This window comes from Galeopterus variegatus, unplaced genomic scaffold (genome assembly GCF_000696425.1).
Source record: "Galeopterus variegatus unplaced genomic scaffold, G_variegatus-3.0.2 Scaffold758, whole genome shotgun sequence".
Taxonomy (NCBI): domain Eukaryota; kingdom Metazoa; phylum Chordata; class Mammalia; order Dermoptera; family Cynocephalidae; genus Galeopterus; species Galeopterus variegatus.
This window is the reverse complement of record NW_007726869.1, coordinates 249,592-270,269: the sequence shown is the minus strand read 5'-3', so window position 1 is coordinate 270,269 and position 20,678 is coordinate 249,592. Positions and strand designations below refer to the sequence as shown.

At 34.6% G+C, this 20,678-nt stretch overlaps 1 protein-coding gene across 1 annotated transcript in view; it reads right to left on the bottom strand.

The window, feature by feature from the left end:
* The window catches only part of USP25 (ubiquitin specific peptidase 25), a 158,211-nt gene that overhangs the window by 64,703 nt on the left and 72,830 nt on the right, over positions 1-20,678 (bottom strand). The window contains exons 10-12 of the mRNA XM_008572152.1: positions 12,504-12,590; positions 3,778-3,915; positions 149-225 (exon numbers count right to left, since the gene is read on the bottom strand). Coding sequence (XP_008570374.1) covers positions 149-225; positions 3,778-3,915; positions 12,504-12,590 — 302 coding nt within the window. The remainder of the gene's footprint in view (positions 1-148; positions 226-3,777; positions 3,916-12,503; positions 12,591-20,678) is intronic.

Genomic DNA, 20,678 nt, shown 5'->3' with positions numbered 1-20,678 from the left:
GCTTGTGAATAATTCAGATAATATTGAGACTCTCATAATTCTATCTTGGTTTCCTATTTCTCTGTTGATACTGGATATATAAGAGGAAAAATTGAATGCTATTTATTGACTCCCTAAGATCCCATCACTAAACTTCACGGTAACTTACGTCTCCTCTTCAGCTTTCATTTGGAAGGCATCTTCTAACCAATCTAATAATTTGTGTGTAAACTCACTCACGTCTTGCTGTGGAAAGAAAAAAGTCTTGTTGATATTCGAGCCCACTAATAAAAATACTAAATGTTACAACATGAAACCTATAGCCAGTCACCAAAATGCATAATTATGGATTCCTCACAAAGGTATCACGTGAAATGTTACACATCAAATGCAAAAAACTTTAATAATTTAACCAGGGTATAGAATCAATATTGGGGGGAAAAAAAAAAAAAAGCATTGTATTGTCAACCACTTTTATTGGGTTACACTTAGGAAAAATATATATAAAGTTTCAAACTTACAAATGAGATTTTAAATAATAATTATTACTCCCCCAAACATTCTTAATTTTATAAAGAATTATTACTGGCTTTTCTCTTAGAAGGAAAACTAGTGCTTTTTGACAATTCATTTTCTTAATTCAACTTACACACCCAGCTTTTTAAGCCATATCCTTCTTTACTAAGACACCTATCAATTTGGACAGGCTGAGTCCAACTAATCACTGATTCCCCAATAAGCAAATCCACCATCCCATGACCTCAAAATAATCCTCCATTCAGAGCCAGCACATACATCACATTTCACAATCCCTTTCTTTGATCCTTGCTTCCTGTACTTAAAAAAAAAGAAAGCAAGAAGAAACAGGAATAGATAGTGGCAGCTGTAATTATCAGCTACCATAATACTCTCAGCAATGTGAGGTGGAACACAGAAAATACGTTCACATAGAACATGAGAGAAAAAATAAATCAACCATAATGAAACTGCTAAAAGACAGATGTATCAGTATACAATTTTCCTTTACTTACCAAAATAACTCCAAATATAAAACAAACATACTATCATATATTTTCCCAAGCAGAAGTTTTTTGAAGAGCATCTAGGTCAATGTATTCACCTTAAAAATGTTGAAACTAAGGTCAAGGAAGCTTAAGTAAATTGTTCCAAAAACCATACAGTTAAATAGGACTAAACTCAGTACAAAAATCCAGCTATAAACATCCATATCACCTGTAGTGGGTTGAATATTTTGGCCCGCCAAAATACATGTCCACCTACAACCTCAGAATGTTACCTTATTCCGAGTAAGGGTCTTTGCAGACATAATGAGGGTAAAGATCTTGAGATGAGATCCAGGATTAGGGCAGGCCCTAAATCCAATGATGGATGTCTTTAAAAGAAACAGAAAAAGAGAAGACGTCGAAACATAGGGGAAAAGGCCAAGTGAAGATGGAGAAAGATTGAAGCACTCCTGCCACAAGTCAAGGAGCACTAGAAGCCACCAGAAGATGGTAGAGAGGCAAGGAAGGATTCTCCCCTAGAGATATTAGAGGGAACGTGTTTCCTACCAACACCTTTATTTTGGACCTCTGGGCTCTAGAACTGTTAGAGAATAATTTTCTATTGTTTTTAAGCCACTCAGTTTGTGATAATTTGTTACTTCTGTCCTAGAAACTTATAACACCTTAAAACAACTTTCCATACTTTTCTATAACTTTACTTATATACAAGGTTATATCTAACAGGAAACAAAAAAGTTCCCTAGTTATAATAATACTCGTTAGAAGTTAACCCCTGCCTTTGCTAAACACCTACAATTATAAAATAAAAATTCTACATCCTTTCATCAAGAGAAAAAAAATGAGGTCTTTAATACAAAATTTTACTTTTTTTTTTTTTTTCCTTTTTGTCTTTTTTCATGACCGGCAATGGGTCGCAACCCTCAGTGTCGCACCCAGACCGGACCGGGACCGGCAACGGGATCGCAACCCTCGGTGTTGCTCCCGTACCTCGCTCAGCCAGTGAGCGGCCAGTCTGTATGTGGGATCCGAACCCTCGGCGGGAGCGCTGCCGCACTTCCCAAGCAGTGCACTGTAGCAGTGCGCCACCGGGCCGGCCCACAAAATTTTACTTTTAAACTAAAAGAAATATATAGTTAAAAGTGACAGTACTCTCTATCAAAGGGTACCTCACAAACTGGCATTTTCAAAACATGATATATAATATTTAGAAAAAATATGAAATGTAAGTATAAATCCGCTTTTTAAAAAAAATCATGATGCTTACGTCATTTATGAATTTATTTTAAGTCACTAATGTATACTTCAGATTCAAGTGTTTGTGGACCAGAAGAGAATCAAACCTATATCAGCATCTACTTTAAAAGACTTCTAGAAAAAAAATGAATCAATAATAAGAACACTAGTTAGTCTACACTGCTAGCCTAAAACAAAGTCATTTATTCTGTGGTATTCAGGAGCACATTACAGCATAACGGCTAGTTATCTCCATCTGACTTGAACTCAAACTGCATAGCCCCACCTATGTACATACATGGCTCCAAATAAAGTTTAGGCTGCTTCCTCTTTAAATATGAAAAGATACCCAAGGATCACTACACATTCTGCAGAAACCATCAACAGAAAAGAAAATAACCAAGAAAAACACAAGGAAAAAGCAATTCCAGAAGAAAACATAAGTCAGGGAACAGAAGTAATGTTTTAAAATTTAATTGTATACTCAGAGCCACTGACAAAGATAGTACACACACTAAAGGAAAAAAAATGCTACAGAAAAAAAATAAATAAATAAAGCACACACTTAGAACCAGAAGGGTACCCTAAAATGATGGTTTGAAATCCCTTTTATGAATATTACTTCTTTTGACTTGTGTTAAGTGTTATTGTGACAGAGAGAGTAACGACACTGAATATAAACCTAACAAGCCGTTGTTAGAAATTAAACACACACACACAACCCCCAAAACAACAAATAAAAGAAAAAGCATGGGGAGGATGCTGACAGAATCTTTCAGAACCCTACATACAATGACTCCCTACATACATCCACATAACAGAAGTATATCCGAGTACTGTAGACAGAGTACATCCAAGTACAATGCAGGCATACTGGCTTCCTGAACCTCTTCTAAAATAACATTTTATCTTCTGTCCATTACTTCTTCTCTGACATCTTTTACAACACTGTTGTTATTCTCTGTTACTCCTTGCTCCTGTCTTCCTTTTTGAATTTCTTTGATTTTTCAAACTATTGTGAAACTGTTGATTTGTTTATAGGCATTTTCTATTTTTATAGGAAAATTCCAAATATTCCTTTTAGGAAATGAATAAAAAGCTACCACAAAAGCACAATATAAAGAACAGAAAACAAAAGCAAAAATAACAAAGGTAATGTCTTTCAAAAACCTTTCTGAGAAGAAAAACTACTCCCTGCCAGCAAAAACAGGGATATCAAAAGCAAGTGTATTATACTGACAATGGTTTATCACACATTTGTGAAGATTTTTAATTAAACATTTGTGAACATTCTTAATTTTATCCATTGTTTTCACTTATCAATATCGATCATAATGTAAATTACAACTTCATTTATCTTTATACTTTCAAGATCACTTACTTTTTAAATTTAAAGTCTTCCAAATAAATGTTTTAAATGACTCCATATTATTTTTAATAGAGCTGAATAAGGCATCTTAAATTGTCATGTATTCTTAGAAAATGTGCTTAAGGATCAATCAAATTAATTAAAAAAGTAAATGGCTAATAAGTAAGTTACCTGTTGTGAGTCATTTGATTTAAAAGCATCCTTAAGAATTTCAACTGCTCTTGATGGATCAACATATTTCCTTTTGGTACCAACAAGAAGTGCAAATAGATACCTCAGCTCACGCATAAAAGGCAAATTTCGATGTTCCTATTGGAGAAAAAAAAAAACTTTAAGTGAAGATTAACAAAATCTTTACTGATAAACACATATTCATTTTAACGGTAACCAAAAATTAAACTAACCAAAATAAAATACGGATGAATCTAGCACTCTATGTTATAGAGAAAGAAGAGTGGTGGTATCATCTAAGAGATTCAAAGTAGTCAAGCATAAAAACAGCAGAGCTAGGCTAGGCTCACAATTTCAGCATAAACTCCACATATTCATAGCAAATCACGTCATTACCTAGCCAAAAATATCCTCTTCATTCAAGTCTGCTTATTATAATCCTTCCCATTCAGCAAGGCCCAGCTGCAGCTGCTGAGAGCAACAATACTAGCCAACATTCAATGAGTGCTCACTACAAGCCAAGCACTGATCTAACTGCTTTACCCCAATAAACTCATTTAAGCAAAAATCTCTCCTCTTCCATGAAGCCTTTCCAGTCCCCTCCAAGTCAACAATCCTTTCATACTCCACATTACTGAAATGATTGCCCTTCACTAAGCAATGAATCACCAGCTGTTGCTGATGTATAGTGATCCCAATTATTAGACTACTGCCTTGTCTAATGATTAATATTTAATAATTTAATAAATACTATTTATATTGTTTAATATTTATTTATAAAGATTTCTTATAAAATTATTTTATACTTATTTATTTTATAATAATTTTAGTAGTTATTCTATTCAATATAACTTAATTGTGATTATAATTTTTACACTTAATTTAATATTTATAGTATTAATCTAATAATTAATCAAGCCAGATCCTAATATGAGATTAACTGAGGACCCTCCTAGTATTCTTGTGAAATCTTACTTTTGTTTTTTGTTTGTTTGTTTGTTTCTCAATAAAACTCTAAGTTTCTCAAAAACAAGAACTTCGAAATCTCTTCCACAATTTTTTGCTATACAAAGCAGGCAATCAATTCTTACCATGTTGATTAAACTAAAACCTCCAGGAAAAAAAAAAAAAATTCCCATCACTAATAATTTATTTTAAAACAGGAAGGAAACTTTTCAAAAAAGAATGTAATTCACATAATGTAGTGAAATGGCTTAGGACAACCAAATCAGACAAGCAGTTCTTCCACTAATTAGGTCTTACAATAACAATTTTAACTGATAAAGTTTAAATATACTATTTAAATACGGGAAAATTTCCTTCCAAGTTCACACAGTTGACATTCTCTATATTATAAAATTGTAGGGGGGTGTGTGGGGAGGGGGGTATACATATCTTTATATAGTCGCTACCTTGAATAATATAATCCACATACAAATAGTTGTTCACAGAATACATTAAAAAAAAAAGTCCTAAGAAGTAGGTGAAAGGGAATAAAATTGGTCCCAAATACTTGTCATTTGATATAAATGCTGTAGACACCATTAAAGCATTCACAAAGTACACTAATTCTGACATAAAAATGCTAATTTATGGGCCGGCCCGGTGGCGCACTGGGTTCGGATCCCACATACAGACCAATTCCCGCTCACTGGCTGAGCGAGGCACGGGAGCAACACCGAGGGTTGCGATCCCGTTGCCGGTCCCCGGTCCGGTACGGGGGCAACACTGAGGGTTGCGATCCGTTGCGGGACACGGAAAAAGACAAAAGACAAAAAAAAAAAAAAAAAAAAAAAAATGCTAATTTATGGGCCGGCCCGGTGGCGCACTGGGTTCGGATCCCACATACAGACCAATTCCCGCTCACGGGCTGAGCGAGGCACGGGAGCAACACCGAGGGTTGCGATCCCGTTGCCGGTCCCCGGTCCGGTACGGGGGCAACACTGAGGGTTGCGATCCGTTGCGGGACACGGAAAAAGACAAAAGACAAAAAAAAAAAAAAAATGCTAATTTATGAAGAACATAGTTTTTATTTAAGTAGAATATATCTCATCATCAATGATAAAGGTTAAATACAAAAATTTTAAATAAGAAACTAATCCATGATTTTTCTCTGGTACTTCCTACTCCCTCATCAACTGCCCTATATAAATAGGTTTTAAAAGAGCTTAAATACTATGAATTTTAACCCACAAAATAATTTCCAAAAATACCCTAATTTCCTGAGATCAATTTCTTCATGTATCACTGTACCTAAGTCAATGTATTTTTTTTGAGATATTCCTTATCAGGTTAAGGATGAAAAGTGATAGTTTTTTAAAATTAAGTGAAACTCTGCTGAGAAGCCTATTTGAAAAGTAAAATACTTTATTATAATGAAACATTTTCGTCTTAGCCAATTCCTGTGACTAGAAAATCTTTTTGAATTTCAAAAGGCAAAACTGTAAATGATGTTAAGAGCAGCTACTACATTAGGCTAAATTATAAAAATACCACCATATATAGAAACTATTCACATACTACTTTGTCTTTGTTTTTTTAACAGATTTATCAAGGTATAAATGATGTACAAAATATTGTACAATTTTATGAACTTCACACACGTATGCATCCACGAAAGTATCACCACAGTGGATAACACAATTAATCATAAACCCCCCAAATTTCTCCATCCCTCAGTCCCCCTTCTGTAATCATTCCCAGGCAACCACAGTCACTTTGTATTTTCTAGAAATTTATATAAATTGAATCCTACGCCATGTACTCATTTTAGTTGGATTTCTTGCAATCAGCATAATTATTTTGAGCTTTATCCATATGACTGTGTGCATTAATAATTCATTCCATTTTACTACTATGTGGTATTCTATTGTATGGATATATCGCACTTGTTTAGCCATTGACCTGTTCCAGCTCTGTAAATATTGGTGTACATGTCTTTGTGTGGACATATACTTTAATTTCTCTTGAGTGATAACCTGGAGGGGCATGGATAGGTTGTATGGCTGACACTTCTAAGAAATAACCAAACTGTTTTCCAAAGGCATTATATTATTTTGTATTCCCACTGGCAGCATTATAAACAGAGTTCTAGTCCACATTCAACCTACTAAGATATGAGCTATCTTTTTAAATTTATTTCTTCTAGTGGGTACACAATGGCATCTCTAGTTTTAATCTGCATTTCCCTAATGACTAATATTGTTGAGCATCTTTCCAAGTAGTTATTTACCATTTGCATATCTGTTTTGGTGAAGTATCTGTTCAAATATTTTTCCCAATACAGGAATAGGTTATTGGTCTCATTATTGACTTGCACAATTTTTACATGCACTCTAGATAAAATGATTTTGTCTGATATTTGTTTTTGTTAATATTTTCTACCAGTCTGTGGCTTCTGTTTTCATTTTAAAAAAATTATTTAATTTTCATGCCAATTCATTGACTTTTTCTTTACTGTCCTACTTAGGAAATCTTTGCTTAAATCTAAGGACACCAAAATTTTCTCTTATGTTTTTGCCAAGAATTTTTATAGTTTTAGATATTTTATAGTCCATTAAGAATTACTGGCCGGCCCGGTGGCGCACTGCTGTAGTGCGCCGCTTGGGAAGCGCGGCGGCGCTCCCGCCGAGGGTTCGGATCCCACATACAGACCAGTTCCCGCTCACTGGCTGAGCGAGGCGCGGGAGCAACACCGAAGGTTGCGATCCCGTTGCCGGTCCCGGTCCGGTACGGGGGCGACACTGAGGGTTGCGATCCGTTGCCGGACATGGAAAAAGACAAAAAGGAAAAACAAAAGAATTATTTTACACAGTGTCAGGTAAGGGTTAAGGATTATTTTCCTGTATAGGACACCTTCAGTCAAAAAAATTTTTCTTTGCCACTGAATTGTCCTGGAAATTTTGATTAAAATCAATTCACCTCATATGTGTGGGTCTATTTCTGGACTCTCTATTCTGCTCCACTGAGCTATATGACTAGCTTTCGGCCCATAGCACAGTGTCTTGATTACTGTAGCCTAACAATTAATCCCTACAACATTGGTTTTCTTTGTAAAATTGTTACTGCTATTCTACATTATTTGAATTTCTACATAAATTTTAGAATCAGTTTGCCAATTTCTACGAAAAAGGCTGCTGGAAATTATGACTGAGATCACACTAAATCTATAGATTAATTTGGGGCCAACTGACATGTTAATATTAACAACACTGAATCTCCTAATTCATGAACATGATATATCTCTCCACGTCTTTAATTCCTCTCAACAATATTTTGTAGTTTTCAGTGTACAGGTCTTCCATATATATTAATTTCTCCCTAAGTATTCCACATTTTTTATGATACAGTAATAGAAGTATTTTTTAAATTTAAATTTCCTGGGCCGGCCCGGTGGCGCACTGGAGAGTGCGCCGCTTGGGAGCGCGGCGGCGCTCCCACCGAGGGTTCAGATCCCATGTGGAGACCGGTTCCCGCTCACTGGCTGAGCGCGGTGCAGGCGCAACACCGAGGGTTGCGATCCCATTACCGGTCAGTAAAAAAAGACAAAAAGGAAAAAAAAAAAAATTAAATTTCCAATTATGTTGCTAGTATTGAGAAATACAAATAATTTCTGTATACTGACTTTGTATCGTACAACCTTATTAAACTCACTTCTTGGTTCTAGCATCTTTTTTTGTGGAGTATATAGGATTTTCCACATTGATAAAAAAGTCATATAGACAGTTTTTATTTTTTCCTTTCCAAAATGCATGGTTTTCTTTCTTTTTCTTGCCTTATATCACTGGTTAAGAACTCCAGTCTAATTTTTAATAAAATTGGTGATAGTTGACATCTTGATTGTTCCTGATCTTTGGGGAAAAGAATTCAGTGTTTCACCATTAAGTATTATATCAGTTGTAGATTTTTTGTAAATGAGCTTTATCAAGATAAGAAAGTTCTTTTTTAGTCCTAATTTCTAGAAGATTTTACCATATATGGATGTTAGCTTTTGTCAAATTCTTTTTCTTCATCATATGATTTTTCCTCTTTAGTCCATTAATACGGTGAATTATTCTGACTGATTTTAGAATGCTAGAAAAAAAAAGTGTTTCATTGCTGGATAAACCCCACTTCCCTGTGAAGTATTATCCTTTATATATGTTACAGAATTCAATTTGCCAAAAAACTTTTTGCTTCTATACTAATGAGAAATATTGGTTTATAGTTTACTTTTCTTGAAATATACTTTTCTATTTTTGGTTTCAAGGTACAATGCTGGGTTCACAGAATGAGTTTGGAAGTTTTACCTCTTCTTCAATTTTCTGCAAAAACGTATAGAGGGTTGGTATTATTTCTTCATTAAATGTTTAATATAATTCACCAGTAAAACTACTTAGCTGTTGAATTTTCTGGTGGGTAGGTTCCACTTTCTTTAATATGATGTAGGGCTACCTCAGGTTATTTATTTCTTCATCAGTAAGCATCAGTAGTCTGTTGCTTTCAAGATACTTGTCTATTGTTTATAATATTCTACTATTCTCCTTTTATTGTCTATAGAATATGATGTCCCTGTTTTTAATTCCTTCTACTTGTAATTTATGTCTTCCCCTTTATTTTTCCTTGCTCGGTCTACCTACAAGTCCATCAATTTTACCAATCCTCTGAAAAAGCAGCTTTTGGTTCCACTAATTTCCTCTATATAATTTTTCTTATATCTAGTTCATTGATTTCTACTATTATCTTTATTATTTCTTTCCTTCTGCTTTGAAATTAGTGTGCTTTTTTCCCCCCTAATTTCTTGATGTACAACACGGTGTCATTAACTTGAAACTGTTCTTCTTTTCCTTTTTTTTTTTTTTTGTGACCAGTAAGGGGATTGCAACCCTTGGCTTGGTGTCGCTCACACCGCGCTCAGCCAGTGAGCGCACCGGACATCTCTATATAGGATCCGAACCCGCTGCGGGAGCACTGCTGCGCTCCCAGCGCCGCACTCTCCCGAGTGAGCCATGGGGTCGGCCCAACTGTTCTTCTTTTCTAACAGGATGTTTGGCTGATATATATTCCACTAATCACTGCTTTAGACACATCCCTCTAATTTTCATATGTCATGTTTTCATTTTCATTCAGTTCAGAATGGTTCTTTATCCCTTGGGTTATTTAGAGGTGTATTATTTAGTTTCCAACTATCTGCGGATTTCCTAGATATCTTTCTGTCGCTGATTTCTAACTTAATTCCAGTGTACTCAGAAGATACAAGTTGTAGGCTTTAAATCCTTTAAAATATATTGAGACTTATAAATCCAGTCCATGTTACTTCATCATGGCTAAAGGCAGAAATCCTAGAATGCCTCACCTATTTGTAAAATTCAAAATTCCTTCAGGTATTTGCTCCAGGAACACAGTATGGTACTCAAACTCAGACTTTAGATTACTATCCATAAGACTTTAGTTACTTATATGGTAATTTCCACTAAATATTATGAGTTAATGCATCTTTGTTTTCTCAACATTTAATATGTTTTGCCATCAGTCTGTAACATTTTAAGCCAAAAGACTATCTTTGTTGGGGGAGAGGGAATGATTACATTGACAATCTATCATTAAATTTCTAGGAACCTCACAATTCTCCTAGACACTAAAATTACAAATGGTTCAAATAAATATGGGTGTATAAGATTAGTTTCAATTTCTAGAAGCAAGAACTAAGGCTCCCCTAAAATACAAACTGATTTGAAAGGCTCCATCTCTTTTTCTCACTCAGTATGTTTGTAATATTGTGGCTAGCTTTTATTGCTAGCAAAAAATATGCTGCTGAGCAGTGCATGCAAACTGACATCTCTGTGATTTGATCAGTGAAGCCAAGTATATTCTGTATCTCAACACAGTTTTCAAACTCAGTATAGCAGTAAACATTTCATAAGCTGTATGCAAATTCATTATGAATTAAGTGACAGAATTTATACTGACACCTTTTTTAAAAACTGTGCCTTTTATCACCTCAACTGAATGCAGCACCAATCAATGGCTGATAACTACCTATAAATTACACATTTGCTTCTAACTGTCAAGTTACAGTGTATACTGTAGTCACCATGCCAAATTAAAGAATAACCTCATTTGTAAAACAATCTGATATAAAATTATAGTATCCTTCTAAATTACTGTCCTTTTCACAACGGAAGTGAAAGATTCTTTTAATTCCCTAACTAGAGATGCTGACCCTTCCACTGCAAAAAACAAAGTTCTCTAGAAAGATGCTGAAGATTGGATTACACATTTCACTAATATTCCCCAAGCATTCTCATGACCTCACAACTAGCTCTGGTATACATAAAGCATGGATATAATGACTGCTTTCAACATAAAATTGCAAACTACCTTGGTCTTATTCAACATTATGAAAAAGAAGAAAAAAAGTTGTGCCGTAAAACACTAAAATCCAGGAATATAAAAAGTCAAGACACATACTAATACATAACTGGAAATAATAATTCTAAATAATTTCATGTAATTTATACATATACTTGAACCGAGACAGGAGAAGGAAGAAAAACTGTTGATATTAACAAATTGCAATAAAGGGAGGTAATAGTCCAAAAACTTCCATGTAAAAGCTGCAATGATTGAAGGGATTTTGCCTAATTTCTCTGGAAGTATGAAGGATGTCAGGTGATCTTGGTTTCCTTTTGAAAATGAGTTGTTCATCAGTCTGACACTTTACAGCCCAGAGATCATATCTTAAAAAGTTGGTTAAAAGTCATGTTCCCACTAGCATGCATTATAAATGTTTCATGTGTTCACAGATAAAGTAATCTAAAAAATTAAACACTAAAAGGAAAACATAATTTAAAATTTTATTTTACCAACAAAAGGTCACACAAAGTTCAGCACTTCACTGAAACCTAAAACTATCTTCTTTATCTTTGCAACCAGTCCACTTCAGGGACACAGGTTCTTTATGACATGATCACTAAGGCATGGCACTCAGGCATATCATCTCCACAACTGAGATTTTTCCATTAAGTATGAACTTCTGCATACAAATCAGTCCAATTTTTGTTTTTAAAAAGATTTTTTATTGTTTAACTAACAATAACTGACATCTAGTACCAGGCACTTTTAAGCTCTTAACATGTTTTACCTCATTTAATCCTCACAGCAACTCTATGAAATAATTATTGTTCTTATTTGTAATCTACAGATAAGAAAACAGAGAGATATCAAGTAACTTGTTCTACACTACAGCTAGAACCCAGGCGATCTGGCCCTGGTGTCTGTGCTCTCTGACACTTTATGTTGCTTAGTTAACAATATTAACTTCCAAAATAGACAGTATAGATTTGCAGTGCAAAGACATGAGTGCAAAACCAATTTTTGAAAGGGCTTCTCTAGACAACCCATTGAAAAAAAATTTTCATTTCCACATACTTTTTCAGAAGACAAATGAGGAAAGACCTTAAACAGTAACTGTAGCCTATAAAGTTTATTAAAATTTGACAATTAAATAATTTACTAAAGTGACACAAAAATTGGCATATTACCACGTTACTCAGGAGAAGAAAAACTTTTATAATAAATTAATGAAGGACAGAAATTTACTACAGTTATTGAGATTCATGAGCTGACATTCAAATTCTGACACTGTTTCAGATTTGGTTAGACAAATAAAAGCTTCAAAAGCAATCAAAGAAAAGAGAATATAAACAGCATATATAAATTTGCTTAAACATCTTTCATAATTTTACCTTTTGGTTTCGGGGTAAATCTTGAGCATTTGATGGAGGTTTGTAATTCAGGACTAATCTTCTAAATTCCAAAAGATTGAATAATGACTGAAAAAGAACAATAATTTAAGATAACCTAACGGAAAATTCTATTAATAAAACTGTAAACATAACTGGTCTCAGAGACTTATTTTTGACAATTCTACTACTTCTACAGAGAACTGTAACTGGCACAAGGAAGGCTATTTTCTCCCTGAGAAAAAGTCAAATTTCCTATATTCTGACATATTATTCTTGATAAAATTAATACTTATTCTACTGCAAACCACAAAATTATACATGGGCAACTAAAAAATTATACTATATTTTATTAAAAACTCTTCTTCTTTATGTTACTATGGGCTTAACGAGCAGTTTCCTCAAAATAAAAGGTAACCACATGCAAAATCTAGAACTTTTTTAGACATGTTATGTTTACTATGAATTATCTACAAGCATCATTAAGTCCACAAATATAGAGTACAAACAAATTTATTCACCAAACGTAGGCCATAGAGACACACAAAAAATTACAAAGTATCTCTATATTCAAGGAAACACACAACCTAGAAAGGAGACAGACATAATTATAACAACAGAAATGTGACTCCAAGACACAGAAATATTGACCAACCAAGCAGATGAAAGATGCCTATGGCTTCCTGGAGCAGGTTTTTTAAAACTATAGTTTGCAACCCATTAGCATCACTGTGATAATGATGAACATTTGTTAAAATGTGATAAAATACAACGGAAAATATCAAAAATCACACTCAGTAAATTCATCAGAGTACTTTTCGTAAAATTCTCATTGTAGATATTTTACATACATGTGCATGGGTAAAATGTTTTACAATGTAAAATATATTCCAATCTTAGATCACAGTTTATAAAGTCTGAAAATGACTGTATAGAGAGCAATAATGTATTCAATCTTCTAAAAGATGAGTTAGCCAACTTGATAAAAGATAAAGGTAGCACCACAGATCAATAGGAAAACAAAGTTTTGATCAATAGTATGGCACTGGGAAAACTGGCTCACTACATACAAAGAAATAGAGCCTAATATATAGACAAATTGAAGACATAAATATGAAAGGTAAAACAATAAAACTGATAACAGAAACTGTAGAAAAGTATTTTGGTTATCTTGTGATCTGGAAGATTTCTCAAACAACATTAGCACATGAAATAATTCACTAATTTGTTCATTTAAAAAATATTTATGGAGCACCCACTACATGTCAGCCACTAGGAAGATAAACAGCGGAGAATAAAATATATCCAATCTATGCCCTTAAGATTGCAGCTTAAAACAATGAGTAGATGTTATAAATTAGAAAAGATATGAATACAGTGAGAGTGGACCAAGATCAGAATCTTCAGAAAAAAGCAATATTTAAAAGCAATAGGGAAAAAGAGTTTTGAAAAAGATAAAGTAGGAATAATAAAGGAATTGGTGAAAAAGTAGAGAAAACAAACGCTTTCAAATACAGCTTTGTATCAAAATAATTTGTGAATTTGTGGAGCTCTAAAAAATAGGCTTCTCTCACACAGCCTACAAGATGAAGAAATCACTTTGAAGAGACCTATCCCCACCTTCAGGACCAGCACTGCATGATACAATGAGAGGGCCACTGGACCTGCTGTCTCAGAGTGACTGAAGAGAGTAGGACATTTATATCTGATTTACCCAGAATTCTGTGAGTCTTCACAGGGGAATCACATAGGACCTGCCCCAAAGCAAACATCAGCAGTGCTAGGGAGTGGGGGAACATCTACTAGGGGTGCAATGGGGCACAGTATTGGCAGTTGATCTGCCTCTCCATTGGCATGGGTGCCACACAGTGAAGATCAGTCAGTGTGATAGAACTACAGGGGGCACAGACTGTGGGAAACACTCAGTCCTGAGCCATTCCACACAGCACAGTAGTTTTTGTTGAGATCCCACATGACCTAGAAGGGACTAAAAGGCCAACAATTAAAATCCAGTCCAGGAAAAAAGTTCTCCCAAGTCTGAGAAACAACAGTAAGGCAGCAATTTAGTTCGGGCATATCATTCAAGTTCTAGTCCCTGCATGAAGTTTCCCCCCAATCTGAGAATTAATGGCAGGACAGCAAACTAATTCCAGTGCAGTGTTTAAGCAATGGTGGTTGCTGTTAATACATCACAGAACAGCGATAAAGTTCTGATACTGTGCAAGAAAGGCCTAACATCACCAAAGAACACCTACAAAACCTGGAAGAATTGGCTGTCTCCTCAGATGCACAGGCATCAAAGTGAAGACACAAAGACTGGGAAAGAACAGAGAAATATAACACCACCAAAGGAAACCAACAAAGCATCAGCAATAGACCCAGAAGAACAGTGGCTTTATGAAATGTCTGACAAAGAATTTCTAATAACCCTCTTAATGATGTTCAGAAAACTGCAAGAAAATACAATTAGAAAATTAAATGATATTTAGAAAATAATCTATGAGCAGAAGAACAAGAAATTTGACAAAGTAATAAAATCAATTAAAAGAAAAAAAGAAATTCTAGAAATAAAGAAACATTATCAGAACTGAAAAACTTGATAGAAAAATACAACAGAAGACTTGATCAAACAGGAGAGAATCAGTGAGCTCAAAGACAGGACAATCAGAGGAGAAAATAAAAGAAAGAAAATGAAACAGAATTGTAGCAATTATGGGATACCTTCAAGTGAAATAACATCCACATAATTCATGTACCTGGAGGAAATGAAAAAGAGAACTAGAAAATATACTTAAGGAAACAATAACTGACAATTTCCCAAGTATGAAGAAAGATGACAGTATCCAGGTACAGGAAGCTCAGAAGTCACCAATCAAATACAATCCAAAAAGGAACATCCCAAGGCACAAAATAATAAAGTTATCAAAAAGTAAAGACAAAGAACAAATACTAAAAGTAGAAAGAGAAATGAAACACATAACACTCAATGGAGCCCCAATAAGGCTTTCAGCACATTTCTCAGTAGAAACCATACAGGCCAAAAGAGAGTGGCAATGATATATTCAAACTGCTGGAGGAAAAAGACTGTCAACCAAGAATTCTGTATCCTGCAAAACTAACCTTCATAATGAAGTAGAAATAGTCTTTCCCAGACAAACAAAAGCTAAGGAAATTCATCAACACAAGCCCTGCCTTAAAAGAAATGTCAAAGGGAGTTCTTCAATCTGAAAGAAGCTAAAGTATAACAAGAAAACACTTGAAGGTGCAAAACTCACTACTAAAGTAAGTAAACAGAATATCACAGAATACTCCAATGTAGTAATGGTTGTGGATAAACCACTTATATCCTTAGTATGAAGACTAAAGAACAAACCCAATAAGACAATAACAAATAAAACAACCATATAATATTAACAGCTGTAACTTGAAGCAACAAAATTTCAAAGAGTGAGAGAAATGACATCAAAGTGTAGAGTTGGCTTTGTTTTTTTTGTTGTTGTTAGCAATCAAAGTCTAGCTGTCATTAGTTTAAAATATTCTGTTATAACTATAACATGTTATTTGTAAACCTCATAGTAACAATAACACAAAATCTACAATAGACATACTAAAAATAAATAGTGAAAAATCAAAATACACTACTAGGGAAAATCACTTAATCATAGTGTAATACCGAAAAAAAAAATGAAGAAAGGCTCTACAAAACAACAAGAAGAATAAAAATAAAAAAAAAAAAAAGGCAGTTACAAGTCCCTATACATCAATAATAATCCAATTCCCCAATTAAAAGACACAGAGTGACTCAATGGATTAAAAAACAAGAACCTGCAATATACTGCCTATAAGAAATTCACTTCATCTATAAAGACAGACTGACCAAAAGTGAAGGGATGGAAAAAGATATTCTGTGCAAATGAACATCAAAAAGGAGCAAATAGGCTAGCCTATTAGCTCAGCTGGTTACAGTGCAGCCTTACAACCCCAAAGTCATGGGTCCAAATCCCCATACTTGCCTGTGCCTCCACCCCCCAAAAAAGAAAACAAACAAAAAAAAAAAAGGAGCAGAATTAGCTATATTTACATGAGATAACTTCAAGTCAAGGAAAGCAAAAAATATAAGGAAGGCCATTATATAATGATAAAGGGATCAATTTAATAAGATAGAAAAATTCTAAATATATAGGCACCCAATAAGAGCACTCAGATATATAAAACAAATAGTATTAGATCAATGGGAAAAATAGACTCCAACACAAAAATGGTGAGGACTTTAAGATCCCACTTTCATCAAAGAACAGATCATCCATACAGAATATTAACCAGGGAACATCAGAGTTAATCTCCACGCTAGACCAACTGGACCTAATGGAAATGTACAGAACATTCCATCCAATAGCTGCAAAATACACATTCTTCTCAGTAGCACATGGAACATTCTCTAGAAGAGACCATATGTTAAGCTAAAAACAAGTCTCAACAAATTTTTAAAAACTGAAATCATATCAACTATTTTGTCTGACAACATGGAATAAAACTAGAAATCAATTAACAGAGGAGACATTAAAAACTGTTCAAACACATGAAAATCAAACAACTTGTTCTTAAACAACAAATGGATCAAAGAAGAAATCAAAATGGAATTTTTTTTTTTCCTTTTTTGTCTTTTTTTGTGACCGGCAACGGATAGCAACCCTCAGTGTCGCGCCCGTACCGGACCGGGACCGGCAACGGGATCGCAACCCTCGGTGCTGCCCCCGCCTCTCGCTCAGCCAGTGAGCGGCCGGTCTGTATGCGGGATCCGAACCCTCGGCAGGAGCGCCGCCGCGCTCCCAAGCGGCGCACTGTAGCAGTGCGCCACCGGGCTGGCCCAAAATGGAAATTTTAAAAAATCCTGGAGACAAATGAAAATGAAAACACAACATATCATAACCTATGAGATACAGCAAAATCAGATCTAAGAGGCAAGTTTATAGCAATAAATTCCTACATCAGAAAAGACAACAGACTTCAAATAAAAACCTAACATCACACTTCAAGAAACCAGAAAAACAAGAATGAACCAAACCCAAAATCTGCAGGGAGAAATAATAAAGATCAGAGCAGAAAATAAATTAATTACATGTTAATAAATAAATAAATAAATAAATAAATAAAAAGACCAATGAAACAAAGAGTTAGTTTTTTGAAAAGATAAACAAAATTGCTAAACCTTTAGCAAGACTAATTTTTTTTAAAAAAGCGAGGACTCCAGTAAATTCAGAAATAAAAATTCTAGAAGACATTACAACTGATACCACAGAAATACAAAAAGGATCATAAGAGACTATATGAACAACTATATGCCACTAACAAACTGGAAAACCTAGAATAAATGGATAAATTACTGTACATATACAACTTACCAACAAGGTTGAATCATGAAGAACTAGAAAACCTAAACAGACTAATAACGAGTAATAAGACTGAAACAGAAATGAAAATCTCCCAATAAAGAAAACCCCAGGACCAGAAAGCTTCTCTTCTAAACTCTACCAAACATGTAAAGAAGAACTAATACAAATCCTTTTCAAACTCTTCCAAAAAACTGAACAGGACAGAATACTTCCAAGCTCATTCCATGAGGCCAGCCACATTCAGAAGATTGAAACTAGACCCCTATCTCTCACCATAGACAAAAATCAACTCAAAATGGATTAAGGACCTAAATTTAATACCCGACTCTATGAAACCACTAGAAGAAAACATAGGAAAAATGTGACATGAAATGGGAGTTGGCAACGCTACTTTGGACAGGACTACAAAGGCACAAGCAATTAAAGCAAAATTAGACAAATGGGACTATATCAAAATAAAAGGCTTCTGCACAACCAAGGACAGAATAAAGTAAAAAGACAACCAACACAATGGGAGAAAGTGTTTACCAACTACATATCACACAAGGGACTAATATCCCGAATATATGAGGAACTCAAACAACTTGACAGCAAAAAAAGCAAATAACCCAATGAAAAAATGGGCAAAAGACCTGAACAGACATTTTTCAAAAGAAGACATACAAATGGTTACCAGGCACATGAATAAATTCTCAACATCACTAATCATCAGGGAAATGCAAATTAAAATCACAATGAGATATCATCTCACTCCACTTAGAATGGCTCTTATCAAAAGTAATAGGGCTGGCTGATTAGCTCAGTTGGGTAGAGCAGTGTGCTGATAACAACCAAGCTCTAGGATTCAATCCTTGTACTGACCAGCCACAAAAAAGAAGTGGGGGGTGGGGGTGGGGGGCAGAAAACAACAAATGCTGGTGAGAATGCAGAGAAAAGGGAACTTTAATACATTGTTGGAGGAAACATAAATTAATACAGCCATTATGAAAAACAGTATGAAGCTTCCTTAAAAAACTAAAACTATAACTACCTTATGACCTAGCAATCCTACTACTGGGTATATACCCAAAGGAAATGAAATGAATGTATTAAGGAGACATCAGCACTCCCATGTTCACTGCAAAACTATTCACAACAGCCACGTGATGAAATCAACCTAAATGCCCATCAATGGATGAGTAGATTTAAAAAACTGTGGTATATACACATGCCAGAATATTATTCAGCTATTAGAGAAAAAAAAAATGAAATCTTGTCATTTGCAGCAACATGGATGGAACTAGAGACCATCATGTTAACTTTAGTAAGCCAGGCACAGAAAGACAAATACTGCACTCATATGTGTATCTAAAAAAAGTGGTTCTCATAGAAGTACACAGTAGAATAATGGTTACTAGAGGCCAGAAATGGGAGTGGGGTGTGGGGGGTGAGGGGAAATCGTGGATTAATGGGTACAAAACTACAAGTGGACAGCAAGAACAGGTGTTCCAGGCAGACTAGAGCTAATAATACTATATTGTATATATCTAAATAGCTAAGAAAAGAAGATCTTGACCATTGTCACAACAAAAAAAAGGTAAATGTTCAAGAGGTGGATATGCTATCTACTCTTAGTGAATCATTGTATAATATATGCATATATTGAAAGAACACACTGCACCCAACATATATGTGCAATTAAATTAAAAACAAAATAGGAGCCTCTCAACAAAGATGTAAAGTAACAGTAAAGATTCTGTTGTACATCAAAGAATCACTGGCAAATTTCAAGAAAGACAAGAGAAAGGCTGTCACATTCCAATAAGGTAAGGGCAGAAGATAAACTTTGAATTTGGCAATTAGTGAGTCACATTTTCAGAAGAGTGGCAGAGGAAGAATAGCTGCAATAAATACTGGAGAAATAAGGGAGACAAAGTATGAACTACTCCTGAGGAATTTAAAAAGTAAAGAGGGTATTGGTAAATTAGAAGAATCCCAATCCCATTTATATGCTTTTAGCTCCTACTGGGAAAGATATTTTTTTGTTCTTGAACACTGTTAGAATTTCCTTTGGTGTAGGTCTACTGCACAGCTTCTGCCTGATTGAAAATTGTTTTTACTTCATTTTTGAAGATTCTTGCTAGGTATAGAATTCTAGATGGCCAGGGTTTTTTCCCCAGCACTTTAAAGGTATCATTTTTATTAAGTCAGCTGTTAGTCTTATTTATGTTCCTTCATAGAAGTTATATGTCTTTCTCCATCCAAGTTATATGATTTTCTCTTTGTCTACAGTTTTTTTCTGTTTTAATATAATGTACATGGTACAGTATTCTTTATGTTTATACTACTTGACTCCTATTGCTTCCTGAATCTATGGCTTGTTCTCTTTCAAGTTTGGAATATTCTCAATCATCTCTTCAAATACTGCTTTTGCCCTATTCCCTTTTACTCTCCCTCTGGAACTACACCAAATACACCATTAGTACTATTCACCATGTCCAAAGTATCCCTTATATGTTCTTATCTTTATTTCTTGGCTCTAGTCTAAAAATACTCATCAGACCAATTGTCCAGTTGACAAATTCTCTCTTCTTTTGTGTCTAATGTGCTGCTCAATTCATCCACTGATTTCTTAATTTCATTTATTGTTTGTTTCCATCATAAAATTTCGATTTTGTCCTTTACAGTTTTAAGTTTTCTGTCAAAATTCTCAATCTTCCTTCTAATTCCTTCAGTACATTAATTATAGTTGTTATGACAAACAAATTAATTTTCTGGTTTCCCTAGGGGTATATTTCTATTATCC